Below are 23,016 nucleotides of genomic sequence, written 5' to 3' on the forward strand. Positions count from 1 at the left end.
TTTAAAGGTGAATTTAAGAGGATATTTAAAAATTGCGAAAATGCCCTTATACTCCAAAGTGTTAAAAGTCTGACTTTTGAAATGGAGATTTTCCCTAATCATGTCTTTTGAGGTACCGTACATGTTGTTACACTTGAAATCAAAAGTTGCTAAGCCTTATTTCCATAATTGGATTGGCAACTCCAAGGTTAGCAACTGTCTGTTCCCATCCACTCGACAGAAGATAAAACGCACTAATCGGGAACAATAGTGGCCATTTTCTCCGTGCAGCCTGGCAGAGTTGCTGTCTGTGCCTCTAATCAGATTCAAATCTAGAAGAGAGATGTAGATGTTCTGACACGGGAGACTGTGATTTTCTGTTAGTAGATGCATAGAGTTTAGTAAGGGGCAGTAAATTAATCTGTCTGGATAATTTTAGCCTTTAATTGTGGATATTAGTGCAAATGAGTCTTTGGCCAAGGACATGTGGTGGGAGGGACTTTTGGATCAATAGTCTACTGAACAGTAAATTGGGCATCACATAGACCAGGAATGTAACACGATGCTCTTCTTTTAGATAAATAAAAAGGTCCAAATAAGCATAATGCCGCTCACAAAATTACATGATACTGTACTGTATGTTGGTCTACATATGTTCACTTCCAACAAAAAGCAGTGACTCACCATCAAATATCTCAAGCTCATCAAACTGACGGCTGGTCTGGAATTGTTCAATAGTCAAGGTGATATTGTAGCCGGGTTCTACTTTGACCACCCAGGAGCAGGACTCAAAATGGGGGAAACCGTTGCCTGGTGACTGGCTCATGATGACACCCGAGGAAGCTGTCAGTACCTCATTCATGGGACAAGTCACTGTTGAGAGAAATAAAAAGGCAGAGAAAAAATTGCAAATTAATTTGAATAACAGGAATAATGATATGTTTATGTTTTGCTGTTTTTTTTCTTCATAAATGCAACTAACTTATCATGGTTGCTCATTCTTTACAGTGAATTTAATTGACCTTGAAGCACAGATTGAATTGGTTCTACCCATGTTGTTGTTGTTGGAGGGCAACTCAACGTGACTAAAAGCACAGCTAAGCTAATTGTCATCCTGGTCCTGAAGCTTTCGCAGTAAACACAGCTGTCCATGCTAAGTCAGTCCAAGAAAAGGCTTAGACATTATGTAATATTACTGACTTGCCACAAGCATATTTCTTCATCTTTGCTCATTGTCAGTATGTGACAGATGATGCTAACTTAACGCCTGGAAGTCCTATTGCTATGGCACGTCTGGGCGGACCACATCCATCCGCTCTTCTAATTCCCCCTTGCCATTGGTATTGTTGAGGGACATCTCAATGACATCGTTTGACATTTCCAAGAGGTTTCAGTCATTATTAGACGTTACGTGGTGCTCCTGTCTGTTGCATTTTTGCTGTGATGCTGTAATCTGCCAGAGCTGTCTGCATACACAGTGGAACCTCAAAAAAACGAACAGTGACATGACAGGAAGCCAATGCTGCGGCCCACCTAATGGGGCTGAGTGCTAAAGAAGGAGACTATGAATTAACTCTTACATACATATGTGTTACTAGCAAAATAAGATGCCATTAACTAACATAAAGTCAACATTCTCCCTTCAGAAATTAACTGTTTTATTGTATATAACTGCTTACTTTATCGTAAATAATCCTAAGGGCCTACTTTGGCATACATAATGGGATTTAACACTGAAAGCGGTGCTGGAACTCAACCTGGCAACTTGATAAGAGCTCGATCAATTAACAAAAGACCATTTTAAAAAATTAATTTAAAAAAAACATACATTTCTCTTGTTAAACAGAGGCCAGAGGCTTTACTTACATTCATAGCATAAATAGCAAAACACATAAAAAGATGCTTTAAATGTGATTTAAAAACCACTTCAAATTGCACGTGATCAGGTGTTTTTTGCATGACATATTGTGCGTGTTTATCAATCTTGTGCAGCAGAAAATCTATCCGTGGCTGTAAATGCCCCAGTTGTTTGCCACAATTTGAATACTTGAGCCTGTTCTGCCTCAGGGTAAGAGAGCACTTGGCATGTGCAGGTCCTTCATTACAGCGGTGAAATAATGAATGCTCAGAATCTCATTTCAGCAGCGCCTCCTTTGTGGGACAGTGTGTAAACTTGTTTTTGTGTACGTGGTTGGGCTGTGTTTCTGTCAATGCACTGCTGTTTGTGTGTGTGTGTCTGTGTGCGTGTGTGTGTGTGTGTTTATTGGCTTGTTCAAACCTCCTCTCTCTGTGTGTTCTTAGGGGAAGAGATTATTACATTTGCAGGAAAAACATCATGGCAGACAGCCTGGTTTAAACAGCATTTGCAAATAATACTCAGCATTTCTTTTAAATATTGCATGGCGTGTCAACTAGGCGGGATTTATTGCCTCAGGAAATTACAGATAATGTCAGGTAAGCTGTCACTCTCAGACAAGGCATGTTAAAATGAAGAAGGTTCTAGACAACCTTTTTTTTGCCTTTCATTGTATTGTTATTAAAGGAGCAGCAAATCCAAACCAAATTGTGCTTGACAAAATATCTGCAGATGTTTACCATAGGTCAAGAAACTGTAAGAAACATGGGGAATGGCATGCAAAAAGTGATTATAATTACATAAATCTAAAGTAGTTGTAGTGGTAGTATTAACTCAAAACATTTAGGGGAGAGTAAAATTGCTGTTTGAAAGCAACACCTAAGCCAATACAATTCCCGCAGCGTGAACAATGCTACATGCTACAATAATAATGCCATCATGTTGCATTATGTAGTCAGAAATCTATAAAGTTCTCTTAGTATCTAATGTTGGAAGTAGAAGGGAAAATAATGTATTCTCATTCCAAATTCCAAAAAGACATTCGACAAGTCTGTGAAATCATTTACAACATCAAGCACTTCAGTGGTTGTGAGTCAACATTCTTGAATCCATCATTGATAGAGTGAAGTTCATGAAACAATCAATTCTCTGAGGATCAGATGTGTGTTGTCAGTGACCTTTCAGAAAGCTTCAACATGTCTTCAAAACTGCCATCAGTTTCTCTTGGGGCTGATGGAGAGAGACAGGCAGGGGCTCTTATCTATAGCTGCTACTTATTAAAACGAATCCACTTTGAAATGAAGCATTACTCTTTTTGGCTGTAAACAAAAGGGTATTAGGGGACACATCTGACAGCTGGAAAAAGGCAGCAACACAAAAGGTGAGATCAACATCGATAGGGCTCAAAATGAAATTTCACTTTAATGAGACAAGGAATGGAATAAGCTGGTAGCAGGAGCAGCAATCTGTGAGACAGCCCTTCTGTCTGTGTATGCATTGTTCATGGTATGCAACAGCCTCCCAATGAAAAATGCTGTGGATGGCTTCCGTGCAGACAAGCACAGATGTGCATCTGCATCCATACATGAACATTTGTGCACTCCAGTATGAAAGTATGGACGCGCATGAATCCGCAATACATTAAGCTTAAAGAGCAGCGGTGCTGTCGAGATGCCTTGACTCATGTTGGTATTTAATTAGCATAAGCTGAAGAGCAATAACAAGCTGATTGAAGGGGATGGGCCACAACATAAGCATTAGCGTGGATCAGGGCCTAACAACTCTGTGAAGTATGGGATGACAATGTAGATGTGAAAAAAGGGGCAGCTGTAATCCATTCTGTAGGACTAAAAGAAGGGGACAAGGGCAAAAAAAAATAATCTGGGGAACAAAAAGGAGTTAGACAGAGAGGCGAGGGAGGCGAAGGGAACGAGTGGGATGAAGAAAGCGAGCTAGTTGGGAAACTAATGTGATGGGTGATTATACAGGTTTTAACCAGAAATCTGTCTGGGGGATAAACACAGGGATTTGGGATCATCAGAGCTCTTTGTGTTTCAATAATGGATTCAAGCAACACTTTATACTGATGTGGTTGTGTGTGTGATGCTTGAACTCCCCGTGGGCGCAGAGAGCAGATGTAGTTAAGGGCAGAGTGTCCAACACAACCCAGTTTAATCAAATTGGAGGAAAATCAAATAATGCACAAATCCACTGGTTGCTCCAATGGCAAGTAATGCAATACGAGAAAGGCTAAACCCATTTGCCAGTTTGACTGGCAATAATTCTCCGGATTAAATAGAAAAGAAGAAAAAAAACAAGAGTGGTGACTTTTATCTATGGGCCTGTTTGTAAGTGTTGGGAGAAAGAAAGAAGACCGATCTTGGTATTGATAGACACCAGTGGGGAAACGTGTGTGAATACCTCGCTGTGCTCTGTTTTGAACAAGCCTGAGAGAAAGACACAAAAAAACGAAATAAAAGAACAGAGAATAAAGGGGTATATGTGTTACATAAGAACAGAAGTCTGACTCGAGTGAGTCAGGGGAGGGAAGTGATGAGTGAGTGAGAAGGGAGTGTGAGAGAGGATACTGGTGCTAAGGGGCAAGCAACACTGCAGAACCGCCTGTAGGCTCCAGTGCTGCTCTCCGGTTTCACAATGACAACATCCACTGCTGTGGAACCCAGACACATACCAGTGTGTATGTTTATACAGTATATGTACAAGTGTGTGATGTGTGCAATGTGAAAGTGTATGTGTGTGTGTGTGTGTGTGTGTGTGTGTGTGTGTGTGTGGCGGGGGGGGGGGGGGGGGGGGGGGGGGGGGGGGCTGGGCTTGTCAGAGCTAGAAGTGGTGATTTGATAGGTGCAGCTGCAGCCGGCATGTCCCCTGCATTTCAATGAGATGTGCACTTCCTCTCTTTGCTGCCCTCCAACTAAGTCACTCCCTGTCTTTACTCGCTTTTTGACGCCTGTCCTACTCTCACTTACTCGCCATCCCCCTGCTCATTTAGCAGTCTCTCCTCCAGCTTTCCTGACAGATTTACTTTTTCTTATTCAGAATTCTGCTTATTCAGATTAATCTCAACTACACTCTTCCTACCCTACACTCTTCGCTCCCCATACAAACTTCTCCTCTTCCTTCACATTGGCATCAGTCTGTTCCTCCCTGCTCTCAACTTCCTCTCACTCTATTCCAGACTCCTTCAGCTCCTGCTATATGTGGTTCTCCTCGCCATCAAACAGGTATGTCTATGCAGGCAACGTGACAGCTTGCAGGAGTATGATGTAAATGTTGGTCCGCCAGTATAAGTGTCTCTAAGCTTAAGGTGAAAAATTAACAGGCCACATAAAACATGAACATAAGCACATATTCCCAGCTGCAGATGTCTGCAAGTGCAGTGAAAGGTTAGTTGGCAAAACTTCAGAGGAAAGAAAAAAAGACTCAAAGGATTTTCCTGACTTTCTTTTTTCCTCACTTTCAGGCTCCTCTGCATCCTGGGTATAATTGTTCCACGTCTTTAAAATTAGCCTACACATATCTCCTTTTCCCCTTTCATTGCCCTCGTTGTTCCACCAACTCGTCTTCCTTTTTCATCTCATGCTGAGAGCATTTGCATATTTTTCCTATTTAGCGCTCCAAATTAATTGTATTTATCAAATTCAACCTACTCTCCCAAGTCTACCTTATAACCCACAAACAGAGTGAGTCACAAGAACGCAATAATTGTTTGATATGTGGCTGAGACAAAACAGAGGGACCCCTCTATGCACCCAGTCACTTACCCGGAGGAAAAGTATTGCACACAGCATACAGTGCTATAATGACACGGTGTGCTGGGAACACTGCACTCATTGATCCTCTGAGAGAACAATATCTCAGCATGTAGAGGGCACCACAACAACCACCCTCAGCCTCATGGGAGCCAAGTATCATCCACTGAGATGGAAAGTGCTACCTAACTGAAATGCAGCTGTGGCCCCATGACAACAGGCAGAAAAGGTACCCACAGGCGCATGGAGTAAAGCAAAACTCGAACTCGTCCACGAGTCCATAATTAGAGCGGAATGATTATAGCAAACAATGCTGGAAGTATACTCACAGAGGATCCCTTGGCAGAGGAAGACAGTGTTTCACTTGTGTTGTGGTACATTTGTGTAACACAATGACTTGACCAGCTGAATCTATTATTGCTACGCTGGGGCATTGCGCTGCTGGTGTGATTTGGACTTGTTTATAAGAGTGTAGTGGGCTGCGTTAGCTGCTGTTTGATCAGCTGTTGACAGTTGAGGTAGCAGTTAATCATGTATCACATCGGCATATAACTAAAAACACAGGCATTTCTGAACCCTTTCACAGTATTTGTATATTTCATATACATAGTGTTATAGGGAGATAATAAGAAAAGATAAAGCAGGAGGAGAAAAACACACTGAATGCAGCTATGAGAGAAAGTGTTATCAAGATGTGAAAAAGGAGAACTTGTCATAGATCTGGTCCTTTGACAGGATAAATATAGCCAGGGATAGTGAAAGAAAAGTGCTTGCCTCTCCCACCCTCCTACCAACAAGGTGCTCTCGAGAAAGGCCCTTAAAGGTGCAGTGGCCATGGATGTATAAAGAGAAAGGCAGTGAGATCCAGGTCAATCTGGAGGGGGTTATTTGTTTGGAGATTGAGTTCAAATTTCAACATCTCCATCCAGAATTGTTCAAGTGGAGTTGCTCGGTGGCTATCAGTGTGAGTGTTAATAGGGCCTTACTGAAAAAGAGTTTTCAAACCTAAGGCATTCGCTCACCATCACATGAGGGTGGAGGCCCCTCGAACTCCAAGTGTGTCCCCAACCGGCAGGTCAGGATGCTGTTCCCACTTAACTGGTAGCCTGGAAGACATCGGTAGCGCACTATATCACCTGAACAGAGAGAGATGGGGAGGGAGAGGTACAATTAATGAGGGATCAGAGATGATGGCAAGAGTCCATATGAATAATACAAGCCAAAATGTCTTCATACACCAACCAGAGCTCCTTAGTCAGTATCCAGAAGTAATCATGATCCATTGTGTGTCTCAGTGAAAGAAAAAGTTAACAGTGGAAAAAAGTACCATAATAAATCCTCACTGGGGATCCTGTAGATGAAACACTATGTCAGTGTTGCTGCCTTTGTGTCTTGCCTAATGCGGCAAGGAGGTATGTAAATAAACAGATAAGGAGAATTATTCTTCATTGTCTTCTACAGGGGCGAGAGAATGAGAGCACCTTCCTCAAATCCCTCTGGCATTCTGATCATTTTGTCATAATCATTCATTTATAATGCTGCCTCAAAAAACCCTGTTTTTTTGGTATGGGTTGAATCTGCATTCAGTACAATTGCCCTATGGGATATGTAGTCAGTATCAGAGTCAGTAAAACTGGGGCAATGTAAACCGTCAAAGCCAAAATGTGAACTAACAGTGGGATTAACTATTTAAAAGTCACAATGGGATCGACATCCAAGACGAAGAAAGTCAGGAGTGTCTAGATATCAGTGATTGTTGTTGGCCAACATGTGGATGAATATGCCTTTTTGATTACAGCATTTCCACTTACCGATTTTAAACTCTTTGCTTGCCATCAGAATCTCTGCATTAGGAATGATGGGGGGAGGCAGGCAGAACTGCAGTCTGTAAGCTGCATTGAGAGAATCAAAGACATGAAAGGAGTGAAACACAGAACATGCAAAATGTCTCGTAGAAATAATGATCAGGGAAGGAAATACATTTACATACCTTGATAGCTGATACGGAATAATCCACCCTTCTCTGTGTTGCTACGGAAACATATCAGCACTTGATTGGATGTGCTACTGGGCGGGTCATTCGGCTCTCCATCAGTGAATACTCCCAGTTTCCTGGCTGTCTCTTGTGGACCATCCCTAAAAGAAAAAAAATGGAAAAAGGTTACAGGTTCACTGGAGTAAAAATATGATAATTAACGGTGAGGATATTCTGTCAGCAGCCTCTGCTCAAATGCTCACTGGGTCTCTAACCATAAAGCACTTTGGGGCTCTGTGACACATATCTGTGAGAAAACCAAACAAAGACGCATGCCAGATTATTGTCAAGCAGCTTCCTGCAGCAGAGTATAACACTTCATCATACCCAAGGCAATTACTCTGGGTGATTATGTTGAAATAAGGTAAAAATTACAGATGAGCGTGGAATGACAGGTCTGGATTGCGCTCCTACTAACTGCCATCCAATGGGAGTGTCTCTGGAAGCTGCGGCCCGGCCTTGGCAGTCCCCTGGCGTGGGCATGGCCGATTAAGCCAGCTCCCAGATTCCTGCCACAACCATTCAGCTTAAAAACCATCTGTCTTTGGCTGTCAGACTGGGCATGGGAGATTACAAGCAGCTCTGAAACGGCTGGCTAGGGACTGCTGCCTGACAGCCCTCTGGCCAAGCCGCCATTACGGGGCCCATTTCCTTGGCTCGGTAGTTCAGTGGATAGATACACAGCGGTGGTAACTGGAAACTGGGGAACATGAGTCCCCACCTTGGCTTTGCATGAGCTTGTTGGGAAAGATCAGCACAGTGGGGGCCGTTTACAGAAGATCAACAATACGCTAAAAAGTGGACATTTTGGCTCACTTTAGCCAAAACTCCCCATGCACTGCAAAAATCTTTACACAAATTTCTATCAGGAGCCCAATCCATTACTATAGATGTCACCCAATGCCATGTGGACTTCTCATGTGGTTGTCAAGTTGCCAGGTTGACTGGCAGTCAGATCTCCGGTCTCACTGAGAGCTGGGACCTTTGCAGCTTGTCTCAGGGAGAAGGGATCAACTGGGACTGGCAACCATCATGCATGCAAAATCCTGTCTTTGGTCGCACATATGACAGCCCCAGCCGCGCATTATGGAGATGATGAAAGGAAGCTTTACCCCCTTGATACTCCGTCAGGCAAAGAGACGCACACCTACAACATACCTGTTCTAACACAAACATTAACACACGCAAAAAGAAGACACGCATTTCCACCAGCCAAAACCTTTTCTCAAAATTGGGTGAGAACTATATTCCACCTACTGCTTTGATTGGTCCTCCATGGCAGCTTGCATTCTTTACATGTTACTGTTTGGTATTTAGGAAATATTACATGAAAAAAAAACATACTTTCCTTGTATTTAGACCGCATATGAAAAGCAGAAACCCATAAAAACCCAAGATCAGAGGGGTTTGGTTTTTACATTGCAGGTTTGGTTCACTTTATACTTCCTACTGTTGTTGAATATTTTCTTTTTTAATAACTCAATACATGATATTATCAATTATGTTTATATAGATATCCATGTGGTTGAACAAACATTATAAAACGGAGACAAAGGGAGACGGGATGATCTTAAAAGGAAGAAGGTTTTGTCAAGTGACACAACAGAGGCAGAAATAAGGTGAAAAACAACTTGAGATACTGGATAGGAAAGAGTTCCCCATTTTGTTAAGATGGGCTTGATATTTTAGTTTGGTTATGAGTAGTAAACTAGTAAAAATATCATTTCAGTTTACCCCCAAACATAATGGGACATTATTTGAAATGTCAAGGTACATTATACAGTACTTCATAACATGTAGTTCCACATATCTGTGGGTGTCATTTCTTACCAGACAGTGATGAAATCGTGTGGCCCATGAACCTGAAGCAGGGTGAAATTGATTTTAATGCCGAAGCCATGAGCCACAGTGATCAGCCAGGAGCAGTCAGCTGAGCTCGGGTACTCCTCTGGGTAACCGGGGGAGAAGATGGTCCCATTGTCTGATGTGATGTTCCCACCACAAGGCACTGAGGAAGGGAAGGTAGAAAGGGAGGAAGAATATATATATCAGTGGGCCAAGAATACAACAGGACGCATCCATAATTCATCTGCAATCGGTTGAAAAAGGGGATTTTTCACTCCCAGCTTCTTCTGCTTCGCTTCTCAGTGTCTCTCTCCCCCTCTCCTTTACTCTTCGTCTAGTGGCCAGGCGCTTGTCTGAGCTAAAGATTAGCCGGTAAAGCCTGTTAGCAAGTGGGGACTTGGATGGAGTGTTTTGCTCAGATAAGGCCTCAACCCTTTTCCACTGGGGTGAACAGAGAGAGTGCGGAGACGAGGCGAGGGGTTAGTGTGGACTGGGCTTTTGAGGTTGTGTGTGTAAAGTTAGTGTATGAGAAGTGGATATGAGTGTGTAAATGTATGAGTTTGAGTGACAGGAACGGTTAAAGCAGCATGTCTATGTCAGAGCTGACAACACTATAGAACCCCCCAAGTTCACACATGCCTGACATCATAAGGTACAACAAATAAAAAATACCCTGCACAGTCTGACAAATATACAGTAACACTCACACACACACACATACATACAAACTACCCTCCATCCAGCATCCAATCTGCATGCATATAAATTGTAACTATATTTCAAACATTCCTCAGGAACTCAGCAGGCTCGAACCAACTTAACGATTACGAAGCTTAACATTCCCGCTGATGCCCTGAGAGAAACCCCATGTTCACTGTGGCAAAGCATGAAAAATCAGGAAGGAGTGGTAATCGCAGAAGTGCAGGCATCTTAAGTAACCCAGACCAGACGAGTGTTTAGCTTAACGGCACACCCGTTGATGGCTATGGGCATATATGGTCTCTTTCCCAATGCAGAGATTGCATGTTGTATCCTTCTGTTTCTCTCTCAGGTTATGTGTGTGTTCACGTTATATGGCCGTATGCTTTCGCCCTGTGGTTGACAGGCCCCTGTGTCGCTGGCTCAACTGTTCAATAAGACTGATTAATTAAACCCTGGACACGATGGAGTTGTACATATGGCTGACGCCATCAACAGGCAAGCTTCCTAAACTTTAGGTGCAAAGGCCTTTACACACCTGTCTGATGCAAACAACATAAAAAGGCAAAACACTGGCCTGCAAATATCATATGTCTAGGGCTTTTATTGTGAAAGATGAGAACAGAAGAAGTGGATCTGTTCTGAGCTGCCTTTGTCAGGCTGAGGGGAGTACTAAAGTTTGCTGTCTTGGATCAGACTACAGAACCTCCACGTAATAAATATAGGTGCAACTCAACCTGCTCCGCATATGTGATGCCTGTATTCCCTGTACAAAAGCTCTGAACAAAAATGACATCCTGTTTTTGTCGTGTAATATCGTTCAGCGGGAAAGTATTGTTTGACTAAAACAACAGTTAAAAAAAAAGCTTTATTGTTTCCTTTGGGTGGAAACATTGGAATAAAGCATATGTTGGGATGATAGCTGCATGTGAGACAATTACTATGATTCATTCTGGTAAAACTTTTTCAAATCTCTCTTCCTTGGTTTCTTTTTCTTTGGTCAATGATACACATAATTAAAACAATTTATGGCAAATATGGCAACTACACGTGATGATAATGATTTAGACATATTTAGATACAGATATTAAATTCTGAACTAAATTAGATTTTAATGTAATATATCACTATAGTAAATGTTCCTGTATAGTAACATTGTATAATGATAATTCCAAGATGAGTGGAGGCCAAGTAACACAAATCAATGTCTCTCATCCCCCTCAGAGAAAATCTGTACAAATAGTGCAGTGAGTGTGAAGAAGAGGCCAGCTGCATGTAATAATAACTATGTATGTCTATGAGCTGGGAGGAGAAACGCTAAGCGAGATCAATACATTTTCTTTACAATCAAAGGCAGAGATGCATATTTTTACAAGTGTGTGCATACATAACAATATTTGAATTGGACAAACAGTGGTGGTCTACTGGATTAGAATTGCATACTTCACCTTTGATGTTGACTCATAATAAATAATGTGGGATTACTACTCCTTAGTTCATGGGCTATTTGTGATTTGAAAGTTCTCGGATAATAATTGCTCAGCTTTTAATGTCATGTGAATATTGAAAATCCCTATAAAAAATAAATTGCTATGAAAGAATATACTTTCTCCTGTTCCCTTTTCATTTTCACACCGTATCTCACATGCATTTATCTCCATTCTTGCCCATTCAAAGTTTCAGTGTCATGGCCATCACCTTTTTTGTGTAATTTCACCTCCCTTATTGAATAATCGACAGCTGGAGCGTGAGAATGTGGGTCGAGGACGAGGCAAAAGAAAGAGCACCCATTACTTTTCTTTTCAATTCAGGCCCTCTTTTATTCGTCCTTAGTTTGCCTCCGTTCTTCTTCACCGCACAGTATTGATTTTCATTGAATAATACTTTGCTTCATTAATGGGGGATGATAATTCAGCTTAATTGCATTATTCATAATAGATAATCATTATCTCCATAGCCCACTTCACACTAATGATGCTCAATAGCCCACTACGTTCTCTAAACATGAATTAATGTTACTACTTTGGTTCTGCGTTCATTAGTGTAGTCAGACACTTGTTTGGAAGATGACTCAGTGTTCGGAGTAGTTAATGTGTTAATATAATGTAATGTTTGGACATTAATATGACAAATCTCACATCACCTACCTTCGCAGCGAGGGAAAGGGTGATCCCAATTGCGTGTAGTGCCGTGCTCACAGGTTAGGATGGAGTGTCCCATTAGCTGGTATCCAGGCAGACACTCAAAGGAAATAGACTGGCCCACATTGTAGCCTGCACCCACCACCACCCCGAAACGGAAAGGCTCCGGATCAGGGCACTCCTGTAGCTCATAAGCTGGGGGAGAGAACGTCAACTACATCAGTCTATTCAAATCAGTATACATTTTTTCCAAAAAATAGCCCGATACCTTTATTCAGACTCATTGTAAACATTCACATAGTATTAAGACAACAAAACATTAAATAGCGTGCCCCATATGATCATTCTGTGTGACTGCCTGCAGCTTGCAATCAATTCCCACCTTTACGGATATGCCTCAATACGTTCTGCTTTCTGATCCTGTTTTGTTCCTGTTTGCTCAACCACCCACTCACTTCTCTTCCTACTCATCCTTCTGAGACAAGAGTTTTTTCAGAGGGAAAGAAAAAATGCTAGGGGCGGGTTTGACTTGTGCTGGAGGAGTATGATGCAGTCATCAGAAGTAGTGTGGGTAAATAATTCCTACTTTTTTCTCTTCCTCTTGGAAAGAAAAGCAAAGCAGGCAATGAGCCTTGAAGAGCCAGGATATGAATATCACTAAATAAATTGATTTCTATGGATCATCGCTTCCCTTTGTAGGAGATAACTCATGCAAATACTGCAAAAGGGGGGTATTTGCAAATATAATGCTTGATTTATATGCTAATGTACACATAATTATGTAAATGTCCAATGCTACCTTCCGATTGCTAGTTGTTTGTTGAATAAAAAAAAATACCAACTTTGTGTGCCTGTTGCATTTGCAGACCATGGCAATATATTCCTTGCTGCCTTACAGATATGCAGTGAAGCCTTTTATTGGTACATGCTGAGGAAATCTTTTAAGTGTTGTGTATAGAGACATTTATAGATCTGGGGAATTTACTGGCTCTGTAGGCTGATTAGTCTGACAATCAGTTCTAGGGCCGATCCAGTAATGTTATGACTTTGCATGCATACATCGCACACTGAAGTGACGCTGCTACTAAACATAATTTCTAGTGTATTCTGTCATTGTGTCAATTTGGGAAATAGCTCTGACTATTAGTTACATTCTCTGCACACATGCAATTTCAGCGAGAGAAAAGATGGTCTGAAGCAAAAAAGTGACACTGAAGTAATTACTAGTTTTTTAAAGCTGTGGAGATGAACGTAACTCATAATACTGATACTGGCTCAGCTCTGCAAAAATTAGCCTTGGTGATTATGATCATTTTTATAAATATATATTAGCAGAGACTATTTTTGTATGAGACAATCCTGGGGCTGATACTAATTTCACGCTTCAATCTTCTACACCTCGGAGTACACTTTCTTCAGCAATATTCTTGGTCTCTTACCCTGGTACTCGAATCTGAACCCCGGTTTGTTCTGTGAATGGTCACTATGGAAATATACTGTGGTCTCATGGGAGGTGGTGAAAAGGGAGGAGGCAATATCCTGGCCGCTGAATCGACCAATCACTGAGCTTGTATCAAGGGGACCGTTGCGTATCTCAAGAAAATCATGGTTGGCCTCGGTGGAGAAGTTGAGGAACTGAAGGTTGGCTCCTGGGAAAAAAAAGAAAGCAGCAATATTGAGAAAGAGCAATGCCATCGTCCTGCTGAAATACTACAAAACGAGAACAAGCTTTTAGATAAAAAATAGTTTAAACACGTGTATCAACAACTACAAACGTTGTCATCTCACACTCAAGGTCTACACTTTCTAGAATTGAAGGTTCTTGAGAGTAGAGCCTCTCATGATGCTCACCGTAACCAACGGGCAAGTAGATTCTCCAGGTACAGTCACCGTTGCTCGGGTAGTTGCCAGGGAAACCAGGGCTGAGAATCATGCCCTCCATCTCTTCCCGTATTCCACCACATTGAGCTGGCCGAGGGCAGACAAAGCACTTTGTTAGTCCCACAAACACAGTTCAATACACTTCTTTGTTTGTGATATTGGAAGTCTTGAACAACTACAGTACTAATATTTGGAGACTATATATGAGAAAAGTTATTCCATTTTGTTTCAGTTCAAATAAAGCAGATGTGAAATATTTAGTCATTTTTAACTCAAATATGAAAGCCTGATGTTAAAACTAAGATATATTTTGGGTGGGTTTACAGTGCTTCAAAGAAATGAGATCAGTTTTTAATGCAGGTCAATCTGCTCCAATCTTTTCATAAGGACATTCTCCTTCACTCTTATCCTTTCATGACATTAAATGTCATATGTTTCAATCAAATCAATGTGGTTCCCGTTTTAATAGCAATGATGAAAACAAGATGTAATTCAATTAAAAAAGGACCAACATTGTGAAATTAATTAAATTGACATACTGCATCTCAACAAACACCTTTCCTTCTACTAGAGATATTGAGGTGCCATGTGCTGTTGAGGTGCCATGCGCTTCATTCATCCTTCTCCTTTCATCTTGAAACAACTGATGGATAAATGTTTTTGTGAAGTGAGGAGAAAGAAGGTACCGAAATAATGAGTAAAAGCAATGATTGGATCAAGAAAGATGAAAAGAGCGAGAGATCCTGACACCAAAATTAAAAGAAAGATGAAAGGATGTTTGAACGTAAGTGTAAAAGAATTTGCAGACTAACAAGAAAATGAAAACAGAGGTAGAAAAAAAACTCAAACACTGCGTGTGCGATTAAGACGTAAATGGGACAAACAGCCAACATAAGTCAAAGGAGGGTGAAACCACACGCAGAGGACCAGGGTAATCAGGAAACTGCTGATGCTTGTGAACACGATGGACCTTTTCTTGACCGATCTCAGTCTGAGATGGAACTAATTAGGCAATAGTAGGTTGTTGCAATAAGTGGAACCTGTTTGTCAAGGCACTCTCAGAGGGAGGAAGATTTGAGGTGAAGAATAGAAAAGGAACCTAATGCAGTTTCATTCAGAGTGTGCACCCAGCATTTTATGTCGAAATATCAAACTCATTTTAAAAGTGCAAAAGGTTCCATCATCTCAAACTTAAAAACTATAGGGAAGTATAACCCTTGCTTTTTCTCATCTCACATTTTATTAATTTTCCGATGGGTTAAAAGGCTATCTCATGCCTGCTATATAAACTGCTTACGTGAGTGAGCTGTGAAAAAGTATAGGAAAAAAATATATTAAATAATTCTTCGTCACCTATATAGTGTGTGGTGATACCTTTTTTTTTTTATCAATCAGCTTTCATTCAAGGGCAACGAGTCTTCACACACATTAAGTTTAAAATTACATGCTCGGTATATTGTTTGAAAAAGATACGTGTGCTTTGCAAGGTAACGTGTCTCCAAGGAAAAAAAATGTAGAACGATATAGAGACGAACCAGAAAGAAGACAAGACTTGGATGCAAATAAAGGAAAAGAGGATATTTTTACCTATGCAGAGAGGAGGTGGGTAGTTCCATCGTCTGACGGTTCCAGGCATGCAGGTGATATGTGAGTTCCCCTGCAAGGAGCGGGCAAAGAACAACAAAAAAAGAGGCGATTAATTATAATGTCCCCCCCTCTGTCGCTCGACTGTTGCTCCAATTATTTGAACCTGTTGCCTGTCTCCACATGACTTCCTGTGGCGGTGTAATGACTACATCTATCTAAAGTGTCAGAGAATAATAGATGGGGAGCATCGCTGGCATATTAGGATGATCACTTACTGTTGCAATGCCAAAATGAGCATTACAAAAAAATAAAAATCAGAAAGCTCTGCATCTGAGTTTCAAAGCTAACTTGCCATAAAGATGGGGAAAAAAAACATTTGATTACAACAACAATTTATGTTGTTCAAACATAATGGGCTGACTCAGCTGACCTTTACTGAAAATGTGTTGTAGTCAGAGAACGCCTGGCACACTGTAATGAGTCACATGAGTTTAAAATGAACACAAAGACAACAAGCTGGTGAAGTCTTCTGAACTGTTATAATGTACATTTGTAGCTGACTCACTGTTTAAGGATTGATACTGGAGTGGTTGATAAAGACTTTAAGTATTTTTAAGCTTGACGGATGATATCTTAATTTCCTCTTTGGCTTATCTACCTTAGCCTGCGGCCTGAATTTAGGTCAGATGTAACAATAATTAATCATCGACTTTCAAGTAGATATGTGTAGGAAGCAACAAGGCACTTCTGCATACAAGAATATGGAGGATATCTGTGTTTTAACAGCATAACTAATTAAACCTGTACAATCAAATGTGATTCTGTAGTCAATGTTGGCCAGAAGTTTAATGAGTTTAAGGATATTTTACATTACTTCTCCTCGATAATGCTTTTACTGCAAATACTGGGAGAAAAGCAATATTCTATCTATTTACATGAATGCATTGTAGTAGCATGACTTAAAACTCCCATAAATAACAGCAGTTATTGTTTGATTATCCAGACAGAAGCATACATTGAATAATTCCTGCTAACCGTTTTTTAGTAAAATCTGATTATGGTTTTGCTGCAATCAGACTAAACAAAACTCTAGGACACAGCAAATTGGACAAGTCCCGATGGTCTTGTGTCGTATAGAATGGTGAAGGAACTCTCAAATGGTGTCTGTGTGAACTAAACCCAGATGAAGCCCTGAAGCCCAGATGACTCCAGAGGAAGCTCTGAGACTTATCCTGCCTTTTGCTGTTGGTGTTTGAGCAACTTAAGGGAAACAAAGGGTGGATGAAATACATCATAATCACCCCTTAATCATGAAATACAGTTCAGTGGGGCTGAGAAATGAACATAACTTTGAAATAAACTACTGAAGTTTCTGGCTTCATAATCCAGTCCACCTTAGTCTCTTTTTTTTAAATAACTGCTTTAATAACTGAAGAAGCCAAAAGTGGATGAGCATCAATAGTTTTTTGGTCACATATTACCTGTAAAGTATATCCAGGTTCACACTGGAAAGACACCACATTATTCATCTGAAGACGCTCCCCAACCTTGACGCTGTTCATAGGAACAACAGGCTCTGGGCAACTGGTCAGAGACACCGCTGAGAAATAGATACAAAAAAGACAATATGAACAGCGAAAAAGTAAGGAAAATATAATAACAATAATAAAAACATGAAGGACAGGCTTCAACATTACAATGGAAATGTAACTGTAATATAGAAGGAGAAACAAGCAAGAACTCCTATTTGATTTTAAAGGATTTGGTTGCTTCTAGCCGTGTGGTTGCACTCACTCCTCCCCTTTGAAAGACTGAGGTAACGATAGCCATCGTTCTAAAAAACCTGGTAATGTCTTTTGCATCGTTCACAGGCCATCCCTACCATAATAACAAAAGCCTACTTTAGAAGCAATGGAAGTTAGACGGCAGCTTGCAGCACAATGTTTTGCACTTCGCTGCTCACTTTACAACAAAGAAGACTCTGTATAGAGGACCCGCTACCTTTGTAGATACGAACGATTCATTCTAAGTTATGGAAAACACAACAATTCTCAGTCAGGTGATTATAACCTCATAAAAACAAAGTTATAAATATTTTTTTACATTTTGGCAAATGTATCCCCAAAATGCTACACACTGGTCCTGTAATACTAGTCCTCAGGGCATTGGTACTTTACATCAAGTGGCTTTTTTTTTTTTCCCCCACTTACTTTTGTATTCCAGCCGGAATCCTGCCGCAGACACACTGATATCAGAGAAGAAGTGGAGGTAGAGTTGGTTGGAGGTGCTGTTAAGAAGAGCTGGGACCGTGGTGCCTTGGGGAGAAGATTAATAGTGTAGTTTAGCAATGCTATCTCCTGCAGAGCAACACAAAAAAAATCTTTGTACATTTTATGACTGTAGGGTGTGCGTGTCTGCATGTGTTTGTGTGGACATTAAGCAAAGATGAACGCCTGAATGATTGTGTAACGGTTTATTAGAATATTTAGAAAAGCAGATGCATAATAGTGTGGCCTACTAATGACACAAAGAACAGAGCAGTTAGTATCTTCCAATGTGTGGGTATGTACTCAGCTCGTAAAACAAGTTATCAAAAATACCGCAACCACCCTTGTTACTTCAGGGTGCATCTAACATTTACTTTCGGTCGGGTTCCCAGCACATACAGTACAAAAGGAGAATTCCCTGTTGCCTTTTCTGCACTTTGAGGGTCGTAAGACCGAGACTGTAAACAAAGGATCAATTCAGAAGCTCAACCAGTTTGGAATTTTTAACCTCTTCCATCTGCTGCCTGTTTCCACTCTGTATTTGATTAAGCAATGTTACAATACCAACTGTGCCACACGAGGCCCCCGTTTTAAGTATTGTAATACAAATACAATATGTGTTTGAGGTTGTATTCTGCTCTGTAAAAACTGATGAGGCTATTATGTTGCTTTGACTATGCTTTAGGCAGGTACACGTGTTTTATGTCCACGGTTGAGGTGGTAATAAACATTGAAAACATGATAAAGAAAAACTAAAAAATGCACACATGTAAGCAAATACAACAATACCTGAGAAGCTGCCAAGCATGGTGTCAGAGTTGTCCCCTCCGTCAAACACTTCCAGCGAATCCCAGTTCTGCTCTGTGACAAAGCTGATTACCTGGATCTGAGACAGGGAAGAAGAAAGACACACTAAAGTATGGGCTTCAGGGAGCAGAGCAGTAACAGTACGACCAAGGGTGTGTATGCGTAGGGACATCAATAATAAGGTTGAAGGGTTGAAGATTGATTAGTAGGGGAACACAACATAAAACAAGGTGCATCTGAAAAAGATAACAGTGAAGAACTCAAAAACATGGCCATTTGGCTTGTAACTACTCTCCCCTTTAGAGGAGCACTCCGCCCTGACACTGAGCTTCTTTTCAAAATGTTACTTACAGGCTATCCAGCATGACAAAGCTATTTTTATGAATAAAAAGGTATGCAAAAAGTCACAGATCTTCTCCTCTGAACTCATTCAGTGTTTCACAGGAAAAAAGATAGTTTGGATTACCTTTGAAGCGCATATAATATCGATATATATAAATAATAATATAAATGTATGTTTGTATATATATATATATATATATATATATATATATATATATATATATATATATATATATAATTATTTTTTGCTTTTTTTAATATTGTTAAGAAGATACGTGGTGATCATTAAATCAATAAAGCTATGGGGACTTCACAAAAAGCAAGTTCAGATTTCTCAATAGAAGGGAATAATATACATATATAGTTTCGTATGCTTGCTTTTATATAGATTTCAAATGTGTCAAGCGGTGGATATTGGATATGAATTAAAAAGAAAACTGTATGACAGCTGCAGAGAACGCTGGATGATATTTTTCAAAGAAAGGCAGACTGACATCTAAATAAGTGCTTCTGTGTCCTCTAACAACACTTGAGAAAAAAAGCAAAACTTTAGGAATAACATTCTGGATTCTCACAAAGAATGCTGAAAACATGGGATTGTACAATTTATTTTGCTGTTAAATACTAACCAAAGGAAGTGGAAGGCGTACCTCAAATAAATACAATTGCCCAACAAATTAAAGTGAAGTGAGAGGTAGAGCGGGTCCTTCTCTAATTGGTGATCAGTGATTTGATCCCTGGCTGTGGAAGTGTCCTTGTGCAAGATATTGAACCCCAAATTGCTCCTAAAGGCGTTGCCATTGGTCTGTGAATGTGCATTAGCTTAGATCCTAATGGGCAGGTGGCACCTTGCATGGCAACCTTTGCCGTCAGTGTATGACTTCATAAACGGGTGAATGTTGACATTAAGTGTGCAGCACTTTGAGAGGTCCAAGGACAAGAAAGGAACATATTTAGTCCCTTATCCATTTACAAATGGGTGAAAGGGAATGCACTGCCATCTACTATATCTTCGTTCTCTGTCTTAAGCTAAAATCCATCCATTTTTCTCAACATTCTATATCATTCCATTATTTTACTCTCTAAGCCTCCCATTCTGTTCCCTCTCACTCTATCACTCAGCCCTCTCCTCTGCCTCTGATGGTTATAGATCAGATACGAGCCAATTAAAGGGGCGGTTGAGGCTCTGGTGCACCCCGGGGAGACAAGGCAGATCGTAGATTGATCTTTCATTAGGGGGGCCACGACAAATGTGCCGGCAAGGCACCTCGCTCCTTTAAGTTCTCTTCTGGATCGTGATACTCCAATCAAATGTGTCTCTGCTAACTGGTAGAAGGGAAGCAACAGAGGGAAAGACAATGACGGCGTGAAAGAGATGAGGTGGACTTGAAATAGCAGGGATGAGGAGGATTTAGCTATCGGGAGTATAGACGGAGCAGAAAACCCTCGACATTGAGCATGTCGGATTTTTTTGGAAGCGTAGGCGTGACCCTTTTGCAGCGAGTTTGAGTGTGTGTCTGGGTGGTCCAAAGAACACAAACACTCATACATCATTTCCTAACGATACCGTTGTCACTCTGGTATATATATACGTTCCTGTGTCATGCTGTTGTCCTTGAGAGTGTGCGCGCAGCCAGCCCTCTGTTCTTATTCTTGGTCTATTTCACCTCCTAGCTAGTGAGATGTTAGTGTGTAGTGCAGCATGCTAAGTGCACCTGTGGGCCATCTTGTGTATTTGACCTGCAAGGACAGCCAGCTGAGTTGGAGGAGCTAATAGCCGAGGGACTGCACTGAGGTCATTAGCCACGGAGGCTGAAGCATAAGCCTAAAAACTTTCCTTCCGGCAGATCCACAGGGACCTTGCACAGGTTCCTGGTAAAGTTCCATCGCACGTGCATCAATGAATACAAATATGCAAAATTCATTAACTCCCAAGAAAGAAAAGTAAAGTAATTGAACAGGTAATTATATACAAATTAATTTTCCAATTTTCCAATTGTGCAATCTTAAGTTTCTGGTATAGTGATCTTACAAATTAAATTCTGAGCATCTGTAGAGTCTCTAGTCTCATGCAGCAGCTCTCCTGTACCAAGAGAATTGTAAATGCTACAACTTGATGGACAGCCCGACCAAAGACCGCTTTAAAATATAAGGTTTGTCAATATGCTGCAGATTATCCTCAGAAATATCATTAATGGATACAATCTGATAAACTATCTTGCTGAAATAGATAAATATAACCCTGAATTACATTGAATGCCAGTAAGTCAAGTGTTTTATCGTGTTATGAAGTTGCATTATTATAACACTTTTCAAATCTAGTCTGCGTGAAGATAAGTTCCATTTGTAGTATAATGTAGTATATCTTCCAAAACTGAATTTCTCTTCCACAGTTTTTGAATGGGCTATTATCCCGTCTTTCAATATTTATGTTCTACAAACGGTGCGTTAATTCCTTGGATTTCATGTGGTTGGGAAATACGTGATTGTATTTGGGATGAGTTAGAAGGGATGTAATGTATTTATACTCTGTGGTTAACACAGCAGAATCTGCCTCTGATTTACTCAAGATTTAACACGTTTTTGCGTGATCTGATTATTACAATTCTGTCAAACGGGATAACGTTGATGCCAGTCATGCAAACCTGGATTCCTGATCCTTCAGGAACGGTGATCTTCCAGACACAGTTGAGGCTGTTGAGGTAAGGCTCAGGGAAGCCAGGAGACAAGATGGTGCCAGTTCGGTGGGTCAGATTGCCTCCACATGGCACTGCAGGGGAAAAGGATGAAAAAGGAATGAGCAGTGTAACAAATGTGTACCAATGTGGATGTAAAAAGATGCAGCAGGAGTAGGTTTATAGATACAAAACATTGATGTGAATCTGCAAGTACGATCATTGAAAACAGGATGAACAAAATACAAAATAATGACAAAATAGTTGATTATAGTTCTCACATTTTCAGCTTGTTTAAAGAAAAATCTGATTTTAGCACCCAATAAAATGTGATCCTTAAACCACAACTAGACTTAACCACCTGGACATGCAAGCGGACACAAACATACTGACGCATTATACTAGACTCGTTCAGCACATCTACACATCTGGTGACAGCGTAGGAGCATCTGCTACAGCTGTATGTACTGTAGTGTGTGAGTGAGAGTGTTCCTTTGTATATCTCCATATGAGTGTGTCTGTGTGTGTGAATGTGTGCATTTGTGACTGAGCAGAGCCTGCCACCTGTGCATGGCTGAATATTGCTGCATTGCTACAGGCAATGGCTGGCAGCTTGCATCTGGAACAAGAGTGTTAGTCATCAAGTGGGAGGGACACAGAAGGAGGTATGGAAATAAAGAGAGCTAACACAATAATTAAAGACACAAAAATGAATAAGGAAAGAAAGCAAGATAAACAAAACAAACCCAGACTGAGTGGTGAGAGTGTGTGTCTGTCTTTGAGAATGCATGCCCTACCTATACAGCTGGGTATGGAGGTGTTCCACTGTGCCAGGGCGTTGGGAACTGTCAAACATTCAATGGCACTGGGCCCCTCCAGCATGTAACCTGGACTGCACTCAAAACGGATCACAGCACCAACAGCAAAGTTGTTACCCATACGGCGACCATTCCGGGGCTCAGGGACTGAGCTGCACTGGGTGGCACTGGTCCGTGGCACGGCTTTGGGGAAACAGAGTGAAAAACCAGCTGATTGCAGGTGTTGACATGAAGTCGTTATGTGTGACGTTTCCAAGAATGAAATAAGCATCTTGCTGATTATAGTGAGTCCACGATGGATTTAACAATAGTCTT

General features: G+C 40.8%; 1 protein-coding gene across 1 annotated transcript in view; it reads right to left on the reverse strand.

Annotated features, from left to right (window-relative positions):
* Window positions 1–23,016, reverse strand: part of csmd2 (CUB and Sushi multiple domains 2) — a 206,680-nt gene that overhangs the window by 33,155 nt on the left and 150,509 nt on the right. Inside the window, exons 35-48 of the mRNA XM_034545807.1 lie at window positions 22,681–22,884; window positions 21,854–21,978; window positions 18,849–18,945; window positions 18,003–18,107; window positions 17,274–17,392; window positions 15,793–15,862; window positions 14,176–14,292; window positions 13,764–13,973; window positions 12,331–12,519; window positions 9,470–9,647; window positions 7,595–7,740; window positions 7,416–7,496; window positions 6,627–6,740; window positions 664–852 (exon numbers count right to left, since the gene is read on the reverse strand). Coding sequence (XP_034401698.1) covers window positions 664–852; window positions 6,627–6,740; window positions 7,416–7,496; window positions 7,595–7,740; window positions 9,470–9,647; window positions 12,331–12,519; window positions 13,764–13,973; window positions 14,176–14,292; window positions 15,793–15,862; window positions 17,274–17,392; window positions 18,003–18,107; window positions 18,849–18,945; window positions 21,854–21,978; window positions 22,681–22,884 — 1,944 coding nt within the window. The remainder of the gene's footprint in view (window positions 1–663; window positions 853–6,626; window positions 6,741–7,415; window positions 7,497–7,594; window positions 7,741–9,469; window positions 9,648–12,330; window positions 12,520–13,763; window positions 13,974–14,175; window positions 14,293–15,792; window positions 15,863–17,273; window positions 17,393–18,002; window positions 18,108–18,848; window positions 18,946–21,853; window positions 21,979–22,680; window positions 22,885–23,016) is intronic.

This window comes from Cyclopterus lumpus, chromosome 11 (assembly GCF_009769545.1).
Source record: "Cyclopterus lumpus isolate fCycLum1 chromosome 11, fCycLum1.pri, whole genome shotgun sequence".
Classification (NCBI taxonomy): Eukaryota; Metazoa; Chordata; class Actinopteri; order Perciformes; family Cyclopteridae; genus Cyclopterus; species Cyclopterus lumpus.